Source organism: Schistocerca nitens, chromosome 6 (genome assembly GCF_023898315.1).
Source record: "Schistocerca nitens isolate TAMUIC-IGC-003100 chromosome 6, iqSchNite1.1, whole genome shotgun sequence".
In the NCBI taxonomy this organism is placed as follows: Eukaryota; Metazoa; Arthropoda; class Insecta; order Orthoptera; family Acrididae; genus Schistocerca; species Schistocerca nitens.
In genome coordinates this window covers 393,218,284-393,236,564 of record NC_064619.1, presented here as the reverse complement: position 1 = coordinate 393,236,564, position 18,281 = coordinate 393,218,284, and the positions used below count along the sequence as shown (strand labels likewise).

At 38.5% G+C, this 18,281-nt stretch overlaps 1 protein-coding gene across 1 annotated transcript; it reads right to left on the bottom strand.

The window, feature by feature from the left end:
• Positions 1-989: 989 nt before the first annotated feature.
• On the bottom strand, positions 990-2,196 carry LOC126262521 (nucleoporin NUP42-like). Its single transcript, XM_049959191.1, has one exon. The coding sequence runs from the start codon at positions 2,122-2,124 to the stop codon at positions 1,078-1,080; it is 1,047 nt and encodes a 348-aa protein (XP_049815148.1). The 5' UTR covers positions 2,125-2,196; the 3' UTR covers positions 990-1,077.
• Positions 2,197-18,281: the final 16,085 nt, after the last annotated feature.

Sequence of the window (18,281 nt, the reverse complement as noted above, 5' to 3'; positions counted from 1 at the left end):
AATAAACCTAATTGCACACTACTTGTAGTCCTATAGCTTTGATAACATGGTTCCCTTCTTTTGTACCACACTGCTAGTTTTGCACCTGGCCACTACAAATCTTTGTGCTATGACAATAACAAATAATAAAGCAGTGTAGGCTAGTAGAAATTACAAAATGCTTCATCATGCAGTCAATCTACGTCAAAGTAAGAGATGATTTTTTTAGCTACACTCCTTGGAAGAGTGCAGCTACAGTACCAATGAAGTGTGTACCTCTTATATGGTGGTGGTGGTTAGTGTTTAACGTCCCGTCGACAATGAGGTCATTAGAGACGGAGTGCAAGCTCGGGTTAGGGAAGGGTTAGGAAGGAAATCGGCCGTGCCCTTTCAAAGGAACCATCCCGGCATTTGCCTGGAAGGATTTAGGGAAATCACGGAAAACCTAAATCAGGATGGCTGGAGACGGGATTGAACCGTCGTCCTCCCGAATGCGAGTCCAGTGTGCTAACCACTGCGCCACCTCGCTCGGTGTACCTCTTATACTTCTGTAAACAGCAAGCATAGAATTTGCACATATGTTCTGCCAGCAGTGAATGAGAAAACACAGCTTGTCTCTTTCCCCACACCACTGGTACGCCATACTTCCACCACTCTCTGTGCCCCCTTCTACTAATTCAAAAAACTATTCAGTTAACTTTGAAGGCATCACTAACATTCACGGGTACAAGCAAGATGACTCACAAGTGAAGAACACAATGATTTTCTAGCCATGTGCGTCCAGCAAAACACTAAAATTCTCAATTTACATTAATCACCTTTACTGATGTCCCCTTTTGAATTAGTTTACCTTAATTACATTTTCTGAAACACTGTGTATCCACATGTGGAAGTCACATGGGCTTAACAGGTAACTAACTACAGATCCATTATACCCATGTCAATTTTATTTTTCAACATAAATACTGGAATGGACGAAAATTAGGTTTTTGAATAATACAGAGAACAAAAAAGAGTTCAATATCATTTATTGTTGTATGCTTTCAAAAGAATGGGCAAGCATCGCTCATGTCAATTTTGAATCAATAATTTAAGCTGCTACACGCAGAATTCTCTTGGTGGCGGCCTTTTGGGTATATGACCCATTGCAAATGTCTGTGCACTAAATGAATTTCGTTCAGATTCCACAAGTTCATTCAGATTAGTATAAACATCAGTTTGTACAGCTGACACGTTTCCTACTTGGGCACTTTGCTGTGTAAAACCAGCAGGCTGTTGAACTGACTTATCAAATGACATCTGTTGCGAGTTGTTGGCAAAAAAGTTGCTCTTATTCAAGTTTTCCGTTTCAACATGGAACACATTGTTTGTAACTGCACCTGTGCCACCATACATTGGTGTTGGCGCTGGTGTCTGTCTATTTCCAAACACGTTAGTTGTAGGAATGCCTTGTGCTGTCACGTTAAATACACTCCTTTGTTGAACAGTTTCTCCAGATCCGCCAAAAAGATTTGGTGTGCTATTATTGTTAACGCCGCCAACTGCAACCGCCCCACCACCAAATAGACTAGGTGTTGCTCGCCTCTCCCCACTGTTTGATATGTTGAAAGAGAAGTTTGCAGGTGGTGCAGCAGGCAACGGCGCGAAGTTTGTTGCTGTAATTTCACCCTTGAAAAGCTTTTCAACGACTGCATACGTTTCAGCAGTAGGATGAAGAATATTATTTTTCTTCACCTTGTATGACTCATGGAGTTGTTGGATGCTTCTTTTACACTCGTCAACAGAACCTGACTTCACAGCCTCGTACATCTGCCATCGCACTTCCTCGGGAGAGTAATCGTCCAGACCTGGATAACATGGCTTCTCCTTAAAAGGAGCAAAACATGATAGCGGCCATTGCCCACCCCGCTCACTTAGATTCAACTCATTTATAACAACTTGCATTAGATCCCGTATGTTGGAGAGAGCTGGATTCTGAGGGGCGGTGTTGTATCTGTTTGCACTCTCATGATACTGTCCACCATACGTTCTTCTGTAACTACTCGTTGGTGATCCTTCGTTTTCATATTCGCGGTATGAGTGTTCATATCTACAGTTACTTCCAAACTTACATATGCCTTGTAGAAAGTATCGACATACAACCATCTTGAGCACTTCAAAACGTACTTCCCTATCACCATCAGCACCATGCTGTTTCCCAAAACAACCCAAAGACGTTTCTGCAAAGAAATTCAACTCTGCGTTGCTGCAAGGTCGTTGGTTGAAGAGATGATCAACATCCGTAAGTCTGATTTCCTAAATGCAACTAAAATGACGCCAGTGGCTCAAGCTGCAGTAGAGCTGTCAGTTGTCGGTTCCACATGCTGCATTCAATATTCTAGTGACTCAAAATTCATTATGACGTTGGTTTGTCAGGCAGAAGTATTTGTCATTTACATTGGGGGAACGGAGTCGTCGTCTGCCAACAGCAGGAGTTAACCTACTTTCGTTAAGCTTTTGCATTTTGAGCTTTTGCACCTTCTAAGTTTATATTTTATTATTTTAGTTTGTTTCCCTGAAACACTGCAAATTTGAAATCGCACAAACGCAGACTGTCTTTGTACTCTCACGATGCTAGATGTATAACCTTTGGAAAATGAACTTAGGAGCCAAAACCGGTCGAGACATTAAAAATAAATAAATAAATAAATAAAATAAAAGTGCAACTGATGCGTTTTCGGATTTGCCCCACAATGCTGCTGCACAAGCTAGACAAGAAATCACACTTACTAATGTTCCAGAGCGACTGGGATATTTTTTCTGTTGAAACTAGAAAAATTATTACAGTTTTACAATAACTAGCCAAAGAAAAAAACCTACAGCCTGTGTAAATAACAACGTAAATCAATGAAGTAATTTTTTCCTTCCTTTTTTTCAATAGCGAGAAAGTCTGCTCTGTTGTTTTGACATTGATTCACGCTTAAAGAAAAATTGCAATAGTCAAGAAAGACAGGATCTAGATATTTTCCTATAAATATTATTTGATATGTTTGCATTTATATATTTTTGCTAACAAAAAAGGTCAATGTTTTGAAGTGTTTGGATGACACTTTTCCTGTTATTTCATTTCTCAGCACTTTATCGTACAAGATGTATCAAGAATAGCCATTATGAATTTTTTCTTTGGCCATTAATAACTTTAACATTGATAGGTCCTCAATTCTAATACTCTGCTCTGTCTGCACGAATCAAGGATAGTACCTCATAACCTTATTTTCACGGTTTGGTATGAGTGTAAGTGAGTGACATTAGGTTGATTCCTGTCTACTGTGAACACACCATCACTTGATGGTGACATAGCCTGCATTTATTTTTGGTCGAATAAATTATATTTTGAAGCAGTGAAATAGTGGGGTTGAAGGGGTATCAAAGTTCTGCCAGCCCTCAACTTCCCTTCGTTTGTAACTGCCAATAAGAAGCCTTTGGCTTAGTCCGGATTGGTCCACAGTTCTAAGCGCACACATTTGCCACAGTGGAAGCTATAACACTTGCTACAGCCTACTCAACACAAGACAACACCTCTTAGGTGTCAAATACAAGCTGGACGCTTCGTTGCACATTAAAAACAGTATTCTCGAAAAGGCCCCTTACACAGTAAATAACAGTATCAAACCATCATAATGTTGACTGTAGGAGGTCGCCTATGAGGTCAGTACTACAAATACTGACAAGCAGTGTTGGTACACTCGAAAACTGTCAATACATACTAAACATATGAGGTCGGGAATGGACATTTTGACAATATCCGCCATTCAGATGTTGACAGAGCTCCGTGAACCATCCACATAGCATAAGTGTTCACTGTTTATTTTTAGTTCATCTTTGAACATAACATTAAGTTATTCTAATAGTCTTTTATAACAAAACAGTTTTAATAAGACAGTGCAGACGCAGTTTTATCTATTATTTTAGGGTGATAGTGGAGGATTCATTATGGCAGTGCTTTCTTTATTAATTTGAAAGCACATTAGGCCTTGGCATAAATATGTGATGACTGCAAAATACATGTCAATGTCACCACATTATCACAAAGCGTAAAAAAGTTGGCTTTTTTGCCCAAATACGAGTATAACATTACATAACAGATATAATTACTTTAGAGGTTTCAGCAATGAGTCTCCTAATTTATTGTTTTTGCTTATAATAACAGAACTGAACTTCAGGCATTTGAAAGACCTGCCTGCCGCTCGAAACCTCGAGGTTTCAACTAATCTCTCATCTACTGCGGTTGGCTCTCCCATTAACGTATTTTGCTTCCATTTTTTATGTTGTACCAAAATTAATAATTTGTTGTAATATGAAGGACTCATCCGAAATTATTTTATGAAATCTTTTCATTCTGTGTTTTAGTTCGTAAATTAACATATGAGAAATCGCTTCTTTTTTCAGTGATTCTTGGACACATTAGGCCTACCTCGTTTTCATTGTTTTCTTTACCAGATACTGCTAAAATAGCTGGGACACTCCTTGTAAAATCGGATTCCCAACTGACTGTATTGACAATATTATTGATGGTATGAGGGTTGCTTAAACATGCAACAGTGAATTTAACACATGAAAACGAATCACTAAGATATTTATATTTAAATATCCACAAATATAATTTTAATTATTGTCGAAAATTATGAAATACGAAAACAAAACATTGTGCATGATGCAGAAATCAAGTACCATAAATGACAGGACGTGTCGTATTCTCATACACAAATGCAATGCTTCGATTAACACTTGTGCACAAGAATGAATCAGTAACGCTATTCCCATTTAAATAGGAAAGAAAAGAATTTTAACAAATGACGAAACTATAATACACGAAAACTAAGCATTGTGCAGCTTTCATGTATAGTGCACAACATATATACAAGTTAAAAAACAACAAATATAAAAGATAATTACTGCGGGCATGTGATGCGTAACAAGCAACATGTAAGAAGAACGGACACAACAGAGGTTCATCCTAGCAAAGATATGGGCTTCAAATGGGGAAATCTATTGAGATTAGTAACTTTGATATGGACTATTATTACTCAAAGCCTGTGAACAAGTATTCGAAAACAACGAGCCTGATCGAATGTTCACATGCTTCTGTCTTGAGCACTTATGGAAAGAGGTAGAAGTACAGTGAAACTACCACTAGGCGCTAAATGGTTGGATGTCCACGACTTCGCACAGAACATGGGGTTTGAAGGCTAGTCTGCTCCATAAAGTAGGATAGATGGTGATCTGTGGAATCTTTACCGAAATACACAATGCTGGTGGATGTACAAGTTTTCAGAGTACACCATTCATCGTGTACTGCTGAACATGGAGCTCTGCAGCATACCACTCCTATGTGTTCACATGTTGACCCAACAACATCGTCTATTACGATTTCAGTGGGCACAGGACCATTGGGATTCGACCGTTGATCAATGGAAATGTGTCGGGTCTTCGGATGAAACACGTTTTTCTACACTAGATCGATGGTCGTTTCCACAAACACCGCCATCGAGGTGAAAGGAGGCTCGAACCGTGCAGCGCGTCAAGGACGCAAGCTGTTGTGAGCAGTATTATGCTATGGGAGACATTCTCCTGCGATTGCATGGGACCTGTGGTAGTATCGAAAACACACTGATAACTGTGAACCACCTGCATCCCTTCATGCTTGATGTCTTCCCCGACAGTGATATCATCTTGCAGCAGTATAATTGTCCGTCTTTCTGAGCCAGAACTGTATTAGAATGGTTTGAGGAGCATTATAATGAACTTGCGTCATTGTCTCAGCAACCAAATTTGGCTGATGTAAATCCTATGGAACCCATCTGGATCGCTATTGGGCGCCATCACCCTGTACGCAATTCAGCAGCCCATCATTAATGCTGGCCCATCATTTACCCGAGTTACATGACCTGTGCATAGAAATCTAATGACACATACTTCCACAAACCTACCAACAAACTAGTGGATCCCTGATACACTCAATGTATTTCGTTCCAAAGATCGACAAACAAGCTATTAAGCGGGTGGCTATAATGTTTTGGCTCGTCATTGTATACTCTTGTGACTTACAAACTTTACTGTACGTGTGAAAGTCCGTTAATTGTTTCATCCATCTGACATAATCCGATGCTTGCAGGGTTTCGTCATTCATACTTAAATAACGACATGTAGTTTCAAATATATCAGATTTTAATCTCTCAGTCCGTTTTTGTCAATCACACTTCGTGAACAATCAACAGACACAAAAAGAAAAAATCCAGATAGACTCAAAGAAAAAAATACTTGCAAGTAACAAACGAATAATCGAATAGTATACTGCAATGATTTCGGTTAAATATTTCGCTTATTCTTTGTGAGTATAATCCTTTTCATAATTTATCGCATTTTCGCCAATCACTTCGCATTGACCCCAGAGTGTTAGCTGCAGTTAAATGTTTCTCTGTAGCATAGGGTTAATGCCAGTGTAGAAGAAACAGTGTGAGAACAGTGTAAGCGAGTATATTCACTAATGTAGTAAAGTCCAAAACTCACAGAGAATATAGATTTTTCTAAGAGTGCTAAACGTTCATGTCGCAAATTGTATTGAACATCTGCCAACCACAATCACCCACTCAACCCACCACAGTACGGATGAAACGTGTTGAGGACTATCACCATTACACTGCATCATGACTGAAACAATAAAACCAGTTTCACATGTATTGCAAAGTTAGTAAGTCATATATTATTTAGCTTTCCAAGATGCTACTCCAGGCTGGTGTAAACTGTGAACTATGGAAAATACTGAACGTGAAAATTAAGATTTTGCCCTGTCTGACTACCGCCTGAAGCAGATCTTAGGATCTCTTAATTAATTAATTAATTAATTCATTTCGTATAGGTCATCTTTGGACCACATTGTTTCAACTGTCTTTCTTTACGTGTTCGGATGTTTGCCCAGTGCTCCCACATTTGTTCTGTGTTGCTCCTACCTCTCCTGGGTCCAAGCCTTTTCTGTTTTTAGTTTTGGCTCTTCTTGGAAACCCTGCCACGCTATAAGTTTCTCCCAGGATGTCATCATGGGTGATCCCCACTTCTTTAAGATCTTTCTCCACCTCTGTGAACCAGGATCATTTTGTTTTCTTCTCCTGAAAGTAGTTGACCATACGATTGGTGAGTCTTCCAGATCTCATTCGGGTCATATGTCCATAAAACATAATCCTTCTTTTCCGGATGGTATCAGTTATCTTCTCTATGTGGGAATGCAGTTCACAATTATGACATCTTCTACATTTCCCATTCTCTTTGATGGGACCTTATATCTTTCTCAAAATATTCCTTTCCTTGGCCTCCAGTTTTTCGATTAGGCCATTTTTGTTTATTACTAGGCATTCAGAGGCGTACAAGACCTCTGGATGGATAACACTTCAGTAAAGCCTTAACTTTGCATTGAACGGTACTGATCATTTGCTGTAGAGGTTTTTGGTTAAATGGAATGCCATTTCCATTTGGTTCATGCGTGATATGAAGACTTCTTTGTGTGATAAGGTGGCTGTTACCCATTCTCCGAGATATTTAAACTTTTCGACTCGCTTAATTTTACCTTCACCCGCTACAACCTCCCTTAGTGGTGAATCTATGTTCGTTATAAACTCCGTTTTCTCAAATGAAATTTGGAGGCCAGTCTTCTGTCCTTGTATGTTAAGCTCATTAATCTGTCTCTCAGCTGTTTCCATGGAGTCAGAAAAAATTGCAATATCATCTGCAAAAGCGAGACAATCGATTTCAAGATTTTGTTTCTTGTAACCCAGCCTGTCTATTTTTAATTCCTTGGTTTTCCAGTTCTTTGCACCACTCACGAATCACCTTCTCGAGAGCACAGTTGAAGAGCAGAGGTGAGAGCACATCTCTTTGCCTCACTCCAGTCTTGATTTCGAAAGCTTTTGATGTTTCTCCTCTAATTTCAATTTTGAGGTTGTGTTGGTTAGGGTTTTTTGGATTATCGCTTTGGTCTTCTTGTCTAGGTAAAGTTCTTCTCGAATTCTGATCAGGGTTTTACGATTAATCGATCGTATACCTTTTTAAAATCCACAAAGGTCACAACAAAATTTTTATTCCTGAGCTTCGGGTACAACAGGATGGATTTGAGGTTAATTATCTGTTCAATGCATGATCACCCCTTCCTGAAGCCTCCTTGATATTCATCCAGCTGTGGGTCTAGCTGTTCTTCTGTCCTAGTTTGCAGAGCTTTCGACAGAATCTTATAGGTTGTTGATATGAGAGATACCACAATAGTTATTTACATTTGTTCTGTCGCCTTTCTTATGAAGAGGATGAATTAGAGCAGAATTCTTGCCATGTTGGAGTCTTTCAGTTTCCCAAATTTGGCTGATAATTTCTGTTAGTTTATCTACTGCCTTATTACCTGAATACTTCCAAAGGTCTACAATTATAGAATCTTCACCTGGTGCTTTGTTGTTTATAAGCAAGTGAATAATTAGCTTGATTTCCTCTTTCGTGGGTGGTGATGAATTTGGATGGACCTCTACATAATCGGTAAAGGGAAATGTGGAGTTTGGAGGTTCACAATTCAGAAAAGCTGTAAAGTAATTCGCTAATATCTGGCAGTTGTCTTTATCATTGTAAGCTAGCTTCCCATTTGGAGCTTTGAAGTGTAGGCTTGGAGGATTGTACTTGGTGAAATTGGCCCTAAAATTTCTGTAGAAGTGTCGTGTATTTGTCTTCTGGAAATCTTGTTCAATTTGTGCCAACTGCATTTTCTCAGATGTATGGTTCACTCTCCGTATGATCTATGCGAAGTGTTTTCTAGCATCCAGGAAGTTAATTTTGCTACCTACATTTTTCATGGTATTCCATCTCTTAATAGTGATGTTATTTCCTCCTTCTTGCTCTTTAACATATAAATCGCAACATGAACATAAATGAATGATTAAAGTATCTAGTAACTACTAAATGATAAATGTTGTTTCTGTTTATACATTTATTGTAGCTTAAAACTCATTCATATATCACAATGTTTATGTATCAATGTCCAATGGACATAAAGAGATTCAAAAGATTTTCCTGACTAATGTTACTGATTAATTGCCCAAATCTGCCCCTTTTATTTCTACAAAATCTAATATAAATAATGCGAGATGACTGACATCATCTAGGTATCAAATACTAGAAGACACTGCTTTCAGAGATGATCTACAGTGGTGTGCAACCTCAGTGGAAATAAAGTTACTTGATCACAGCTGTTTAGCTATATAGTCCTAATAAGCCGAAACAATTAGCAATATCACCATATGTACTGCGTCCGGTACGTCAGAGTGATGGTTCTCATACACGTCTGTGACGACGGAAGAACTCCAGGTACAAAATATAAAAAAAACTCATTCAAACACTAGGATGGCAGAGGGTGGTCCTCTGATTGGTATAATCTAATACTGTCTTCTCCTCTCTGCGTTCTAGATACGAGAAACGCGTACTCCCAGCCACAAGAAGAGAGTACAGATAACGCCTCAAAGTGAGTATAGCCAGAAGATGTGCTCATAGTCACTGAATGCTGCGTGCTTATCGACGACTCCCTACCCCGAACCTAAGTCCAGAATCGTATAAGTTCGCAACAGTACAGTGCCTGACAGTTTGCTAACTATAAAACCTCCTGAGAGCGAAGATATCAAGTCCATATGTACCAACAAAAGCTGATACTGAGCGACTGTCTAACACGTGCGCTCAAAACAGAAGGCCTTTTTCTCTCCACTGCTGGCTTCCCACCAAAGCTCGGCTCCCCTCCCTTGTAACTGGAGAAGGTGAATCATATTCTCGAAACCAGGGAATATTCTCCCTCTATACAGATTCTTCCGAACGCTGACCAAAGATATTTTAGTCTTTTGTCGTCTGGCGTGGACAGTTTGCCAGGAAATACCTATACTCATTAATTAGGAATTCATACAATGGTACACTTCTCAGCGTAAAACTCCTCAGAAATAACCCAGCCCACATGATTTCCGAGGTAACGCTTCCTTGTTCCTCTCTGTTGTGTCCAAGATTTTCAGAGTTTCCAAAGTATTATCTGGTTATCCTTCTGGCCTCGCTACAAGACCGCCTGGCCGCCGCTGTATTGTGCTTCAGCGGTCAGGTGCCCCAACCGTCCGTTTTGGACTACTTCCTGTGTTAAGCAGGACCAACACACCTGTGCAACCTGAGTTACCCCTGCCATTTCATTTCCACTGGCGTTCCAACCTCTGCTAGTATAGGCAACCATACTTTACTCCATTTTGATAATAAAGACAATCCATCACCTTTCATGCAATAAGGGTTAACAACTATTCACAAGGTGTACTTGACAATGCCAGTATTCTTTAAATATTCATATATACTATGTACAACCTATCAAATGATACCTAATTCTGATTTAAATCACATCAAAGTATGTAGATGGGCGCTTGTAAGGTGTGAATTTATAGCCACCTTACAGTTTTACCTAAGAATATTTATTGCTCCATATTACCCAGCAGAGTTTTGCCAGCCACACTTACCCACTACCATGCATTGTGAACAAACTACATTACCAATAGGATAACTGCATTCATAATATCCTTAATGAGATATATGTCTGTATGCATCTCATATCTATAATGGTACTTGTACCTTCTCCCATACCATATGTTCTGATCCAGGTGATGCCACATTCCCCAGCTAGTATTATTTACAACAGCTTAAATCAAAGGAATTTTGATATCTGTTTTCTCAGTGTAGCAGCCAGTTCACAGTGGCCATCAAGACATGGCACTGCCATTTCAGGATGTATTCTCACTGTCCATCATATCACGCCATGTCAGTTCATTTAGCCTAGTACTGAATGGTGAAAGTGAGTTCATGAGTTGCTATCCATGACACAAAAAGTCGGAGTATAGCATCGGAATTTAGGAAATAACAACGATAAACTCTGTCAGTGAACAAAGAAAACTTCATAACACATGTTCTTAATTAATTTTCTTCAGTAAAGTGCTGAGAAGTGAAACAATATTTCAAAATTCGGCGAAGTTTCGATGAGTGTCATCCTCATCATTTTCTGGCGAAGTGTCGAGAAAGCACAGATGTATACAACTGAATGGTGGTTGCAGCAGCCACTTCCCCACCACAGATCCCTGGATCACTTCCTTGGGGAAGAGGTTGGGAGAGATGGATGCTGGGATTATAACTTGATAATAAATTCAGTTGGGAAGAGCACACCACAGAACTGCAGAAACGCCTTAACAAATCTGTATTTGCAATTCGAGTGTTAGCAGACATAGGCGACATAAAAATGAAAAAGCTTGCATACTTTGCCTACTTCCATTCCATAATGTCATATGGTATAATATTTTGGGGTAACTCTTCAAGTCAAACAAAAGTTTTCAGAATCCAAAAGCGTGTAATACGTATTATTTGTGGAGTAAATTCACGGACGTCCTGTAGAAACCTCTTCAAAGAACTGGGTATACTAACTACTGCCTCTCAGTATATTTACTCATTAATGAAATTTGTCCTAAATAATATATCTCTTTTTTTCCAACAAACAGCTCAGTTCATACATACAATACCAGGAACAAAAATGATCTGCACAAGGACTTAAAAGCACTTACTTTAGTTCAAAAAGGGGTCCACTACTCAGGAACACTCATATTCAATAATTTGCCAGTAAACATGAAAAATTTAGTTACAAATAAAGATCAGTTTAAAAGGAGCCTGAAAGACTTACTAGTGGCCAACTCCTTCTACTCCATTGACGAATTTTTTAATAGAGACAAATGATGTATATATTCATACTATTAGTATTGTTATTTCAGCTTAAAAAAAATTGACATGTTCCACATCCACGAGGATCTCCTCAGCACGGATCTATGGAACGAAAAACTAATCTAATCTAATCTAAGCTAAGGACTTATATCGACCGCCTGCGCCATCTCGACAGTTCGCCAGAAGATGTTGAGAATGATACTCATCGAAATGTCGCGAAATTTCAGCACACCCAACTAGATAGCAGCCCTAGCAGAGTTTAACAGCAGTATGCACTAGGAAAATCTACATTCACGTATAACATATCGAAACATCGACATTTATTTCCTAGCGAAAATATGTACATCGAAACACTTCAAGCAATATTTATAAGGGAGTGAATGGAACCTGTTTACCTTATCCATTACTTTTTTCCTTATGTAACTAGCAATGTCAAAAACAGCTGTATTTTTCTCCTTCACTAGAGCTGACTATTTCACATACTATGTTGTTTAATGATAACTGCTTTGTCAACTTACGTTGTAAGAGGTCCATGATTAAGCAATTCGTTGCACTTGAGCAGATGTAATTTCGATGGATTGTTCACGTGCTGCCTGCGATATGTAAGGTATAAGAGAATCTCAGACCAAAGAGCAGTGTTGTATGCAGTAGGAACTGTGTTGTAGTTGGAGTAAGTAGTTGCTAGCTAGCAGTGTGGGGTATCGTGTTGGCTGGGCCGGTCGTGGTGGAGCGATGGCGGAGCCTGAGCGTTGTAGTGTAAGGTAAAACAGCCTCGTGCATATGTAGTATTGTTATATTAAATCCCATGTAAATGTTTAAAAAAATCTCTTAGTAATAATCTTTCTCATAAAAAGTAACTTTTGACAATCATTCATTTCACTTTAAAGAATTTACTAATTTCTCCAATCCTTGGTCATCCCGATTATTGAAAGGAAAAATCAGTTGTTTCTTTTTATACATGACAAATCTATCAGCCAGCATTGCACTGAGGTGCGCCAGAAAAATTTCTTATAGGAGCAGATATATACTCGTTATCCGGCGACCTAATTGAGGTAAGATTTTTCAATTTATTCAGAATGAATTTTCAGGGCCATGACGCAGCACTGCTGACGTCCAAAATTTACCAGTTTAAATTCACAGTCAATTATTGAAAGGCTATAAGTGAGCCACAATTTTTTATTGAGAGATTAGTTACATTTTATTATTGATAGGTTACGCAATTTATTTATTGGGAGGTTACGCTAAATGTCAATGATATAGTAATATTTTTTACTGTTGGGAGGTTTCGGAACTTTTCTATTGGGAGGTTACACTAAACGTGAATATTATTAATATTATTTTACTGTGGGGAGGTTACACTTGGCGACCCTGTCAGGATCGTATTTTTGTGAATTTCTGAGAAGTAGTCATATATCTGCTCTTATTTACCTAATGCTAAATGTAGTTTGCATCTGGCGCAACGCATTTACTGATTTGTCACCTTTTCTTTCACAGATCATCAGCAATTTATTGCTCTTTGTTGTCACTGTATCTGTTCCATTTTTGTTTTGTCTTTGTTTGATTTGGGCTTATCATTGACTTGTGAAAATGCCACGAAAAACTGCTAACAGTACATCACGATCCATAATGAGTGAAAAAGCAGACTTGAATAATTTGACTGATAATACTAGCGACACTCAGTGTCTTAATGATAATCCTACAGTTACAGACAATCAATGCGTACCGACCACCAGTAATGATTCTAATCTAAATGATGAGCAAACAAATTCAATTGTGTCCTCTGTAAATTTAACGACAATTGATGACGTGGCACTTTCCGTTACAATGAACGCTGCCCAGTTTAACACCTGATTTGCAAAATTTATACAGTGAACAGATAAATGTTTCTAACAAAGGTGAACAATATACATAAAACACATCAAATTTATTTGATTCAGATGTAGTGACCAACAGTGCGCATCCGATTGGCAAACCTTTTTGTGAATCAGACAATGACCAAATGGTTACCGGTACTCAAAACGTGACACATGCAGATACATCATCACACAGCACGGAGAATACAGCAGCTAATTTTAGCATGGATCGAGTTATAGCATTATTGCTACAACTTAATGAAAAACTCGACAACAATTTCAAACAACTTAATGAAAGTTTCAAACAGTCGAATGAAAAACATGACAGGTCGTTCAAACAAATTAATGAAAAACTTGACACCTCTATTGAACAGCTTACTGAACAGATTACAGCCGTTGCGGAGCTATGTAGTGAAACTAAAAAACAATTACGTGAGGAAATTAAGGCCTGTGCCAGGAATAATAGTGAAGAGATACGCAATACACATGCAGCCACAACGAAATTACTTAGAGATGAAATTAGTGCATTCGCTAAACAATGTTCTGAAAACGCAACACAGTTACGCGACGAGTTTAAATTAATGTCAGCAGAACTTTCACATACGCTGGACACGAAAGTCGACAAGAAATTTGAACAACAAAACAGCCTAATTGAAGATCGTTCTAATCACCACCAACAAAACAGTGAAACGCGTTACCGTAAATTCATACAGGAACAGAACAAAGTAAAGAAACAAATCATGGAAACAATTACTGCTCCGAGACAGGAAGATAAGCGTAAAATGTTTACGAAGGCAAAAACATATGTAGACAACAATATTGCTACAGTATCAGACGAAATCAAACAGCTGAACACCGAATTGCATGATGAAATCTCCGATATTAAAACAAAAACAGACACACACACAGTATCCTTTCAGACAGTGACCAACAGACTTGAACAATTATAATTAATACAGGATCCTGATGCCATCAAAGCAGACGTTAAGAAATTGAACAAAACCACACGTAAAATACAAAAACAAATTAATGCTTGTGACACTAAAAACGACGACCACGTAAAAGCACTGACTGAAAAATTTGATGAATTGGCCAGTCGTATTGACGTTATCGAAACTAACAATGACACCAAATCAGACGATACGTCACCAATTTCTTTCAATCAAACACCCGAATTCCAAAATTTACAGCAGACAATCAGTGAGATAAATTCGTCCAATAATACATTGCGTAGAAAAGTGTCGTCTTTACAGCAAGAACTGACAGAAATGAAAAATGTTTCAGCCTCTAACACGTCACAGCATACGCCACATTGTGAACATTTGTCACATTCACACAGCCAGTGTAATTTAGGTAATTTACAGAGTGTACATGACTTAGATTCCGAACAGTCACAGACAAACAGATTAATTTACAATCCTGAACCTGCTCAGACGTACAGAGACGATAATTTTGATTATAAGCACTTTCTATCCGTGAGAAAATTTAAAGTATTTAAGAATGACAGAGCGCAGATTCACCCCTTGGATTGGATACAACAATTTAGCTTTGCCTTTCCACCAACTTGGCCCGTAACACACAAACTTCAATTTATTTGCAGTTTTTTGGAAGGCGAACCGGCAACTCGTATGAGACCGATCGCGAGACAATGTTATTTGGTAGACGAATTTCAGAATGCTTTTCTGTCAGCGTATTGGTCGAAGACGACACAGCATGGAATCAAGGATCAATTAATTAGCTTACCGAATTATGAGAACTCAAATTTTCCCACTGTCACGCAATTTTTTGAACACATGGTACAACAAAACCAATACTTAAGTGAGCCATACAGTGAATCAGCACTTATCCAATTATGTATTTCTAAATTGCCACGATCGTTAAGAGTATCACTTTGAACAGGACAGCAGAAAGAAAATATTTCGGCATTTAGAGATCTGTTACAGCTTTTGGAAGTTCAGCAATCAGATGATTCTTTCATAAACAAAAATTTTTCACATCATAACCAAGGCCAACCAACATACAGTAATTACGATCAGCCACGCTATTTCAATAGCAAAGGTAATAGACGCTCCAGGAACAACCACCAGAACTTTAATAACAGACAAAATTTTAATTATCAGTATCGTCAAAATTATCAGCAACAGGAAACACATTTTGGTAACAATAGAGGTTTTTCACCACAACAGCAACAAAACCAGCCGGTTAGCATACCTAACCAACAATGTAATGTGCAAGGTCAACCAAGCTTTAATGTTTCGCCGCCTACACGTATAGCGTCGGCTCCACCAAATAGTAACGCACCGCAACAAGGAAATAACTACGTACAGAAAACACATCATTTCAACTCCTATCGCAACGCGCCGTATAGCAATGACTATCATGACCGACGTAACAGTAATGAGCACAATTTTCAGCGTACATTTAATAACAGTAGGTCTTACCAGCAGCAGAATCATCCGCAACAACAGATTATCATGAATGAACCAGACAGTAGGTATCATCCGGAACCTAATGCGTCAGGACGCAATAGCAGAACAGTACAAATAGTTGAAATGCCACACCGTCCTCCCGCAAATAACGTGGATGAGAATGTACAACTGGCATTAGAATTTCAGCACGCTTTATCTGCAGATGAACAGGCAATTAATCGAACAGAGGTCATTTCTACATCGCATAACACGGACTGACATTCCACATTGTTCACAGATACGTACGTACACAACTACAATACACCAGACGAAGCTGACTATGATGTTATGCAAATGATTTCTGAGAAAGTAAAGCAAAGAAGTGCAAATACAGACGACGAACGTACAGAGCTACGCAAAATTCTTTTACAGCAATCTCCGGTTTTTGACAACATCCCTGGTACTATGTCCGGTTTTATGTATGAATTTCAAGTTAAACAGCGTGACACATTTAAAGCCAAACATTATCCTATTCCGTATATCTACAGAGAACAAGTTAAGAAAGAATTACAAGCTGTGCTAGACCAAGGAATTATTGAACCGGCAGTTAGTCCATACATAAACCCGCTCCATATTGTTAAGAAAAAGGATGGCTCACTTTGCCTCGTACTTGATTCGCGTCATGTCAATGACATTATTATTAATGAAACAGATCGCCCACGGACACTAGAATAACTTCTACAGAAATTTCATGGTACTGCTGTTTATTCCACATTAGATTTGAAATCGAGATTTTGGTAAATTCAGCTCCATCTGAACTGCAGAAAGTACACAGCATTTCTCTGTTTTGGTGATTGTTATCAATTTTGCAAATTACCGTTCGGTTTAACAATTTCTTCAGCAGCATTCATTCGCGGTTTGAAAACTATACTTCCGACAGAACTTTAAGACAGAATCACAACATATGTAGACGACATCCTTATCGCAGAAGCTAACTGGTCTGAACACAATTTGATTCTGGAACAACTGTTGCAAACTTTTCGTGCACAAGGACTGACAGTTAATCTTCGTAAATCGCACTTTGGCAAAACTTCTATAAAATTTCTTGGACATGTAATTTCAGCAGAAGGCATTGCACCTGACCCGGAAAAACTTCAAGCTTTACGTGACATTACTGTACCTACGACGAAGAAACAACTACGCAGCTTTTTGGGTTTAATTAACTCTTTCCGTAAGTTTATTCATTACTCTGCTTTAAATACCCCTAGATTGTGCCAGTTGACGGGTAAAAACGCAATTTGGTCGTGGAATAGCCAAGCACAGTCTGAATTTGTCAATCTAAAACAAGCTTTGTTGAACGCACCACTTTTATCACACCCAGATCCTACCAGAAATTTTTCCATTGCCACCGACAGTTCTAACACAGCTTTAGGCGTACACGTTTTTCAGGAAATTGAAGAAGATGGTAATACAGTAATTAAAAACATCGCCTTTGCAAGCCGCATTCTGTCACTTGCTGAACGCAATTATTCTCTTACAGAACTGAAACATTATGTGTTGTGTGGGCATTTACCAGATTTAGGCATTTTCTTTATGGAAGACACACAACCGTTTACACAGATCATAGAGATATACAGTTTTTACTTTCCGCTAAATTTACACATGACAGATTAAGCAGATGGAAGCTTTATTTACAGGAATTTAATTTTACAATTGTTCACATTCCCGGTACACAAAATGTTGTAGCAGACGCACTATCACGTTCTCTCAGCAACAATCAGCAAGACATCGCAACCAACTTCTGCCAAGCAAATTTTAGCGTCATGTATATTCAACAAGTTGCATTTGAAAATTTCATTTCGTCGTCATTACGAGACATAGCACAGGAGTAATGCAAATACAACACTTGGAAAGAAATTAAACACCTTTGGCAAGATAAGAATAACGTTACCATTAGAATCCGTTACACTGTACGCAATAACATTCTGTTTCGCCGCTCTCGCCCTGACAGCAACAACTGGTTATTATGCATTCCTGACGAACTTGTATACAAATTAATTTGGTATACTCATTTATGTTACGCACATTATGGAGCCAGAAAATGTTTTCTTATACTGAGACAGAACCGTTATTTTGCCAACATGGAGAAATGTATTCGACGAGTTTTACCGTCATGTACAATCTGCCAGAAAGCTAAATCAGACACGACTTCACATATTCCTCCGTTACATCCCATTGTACCTATTAAATTGAG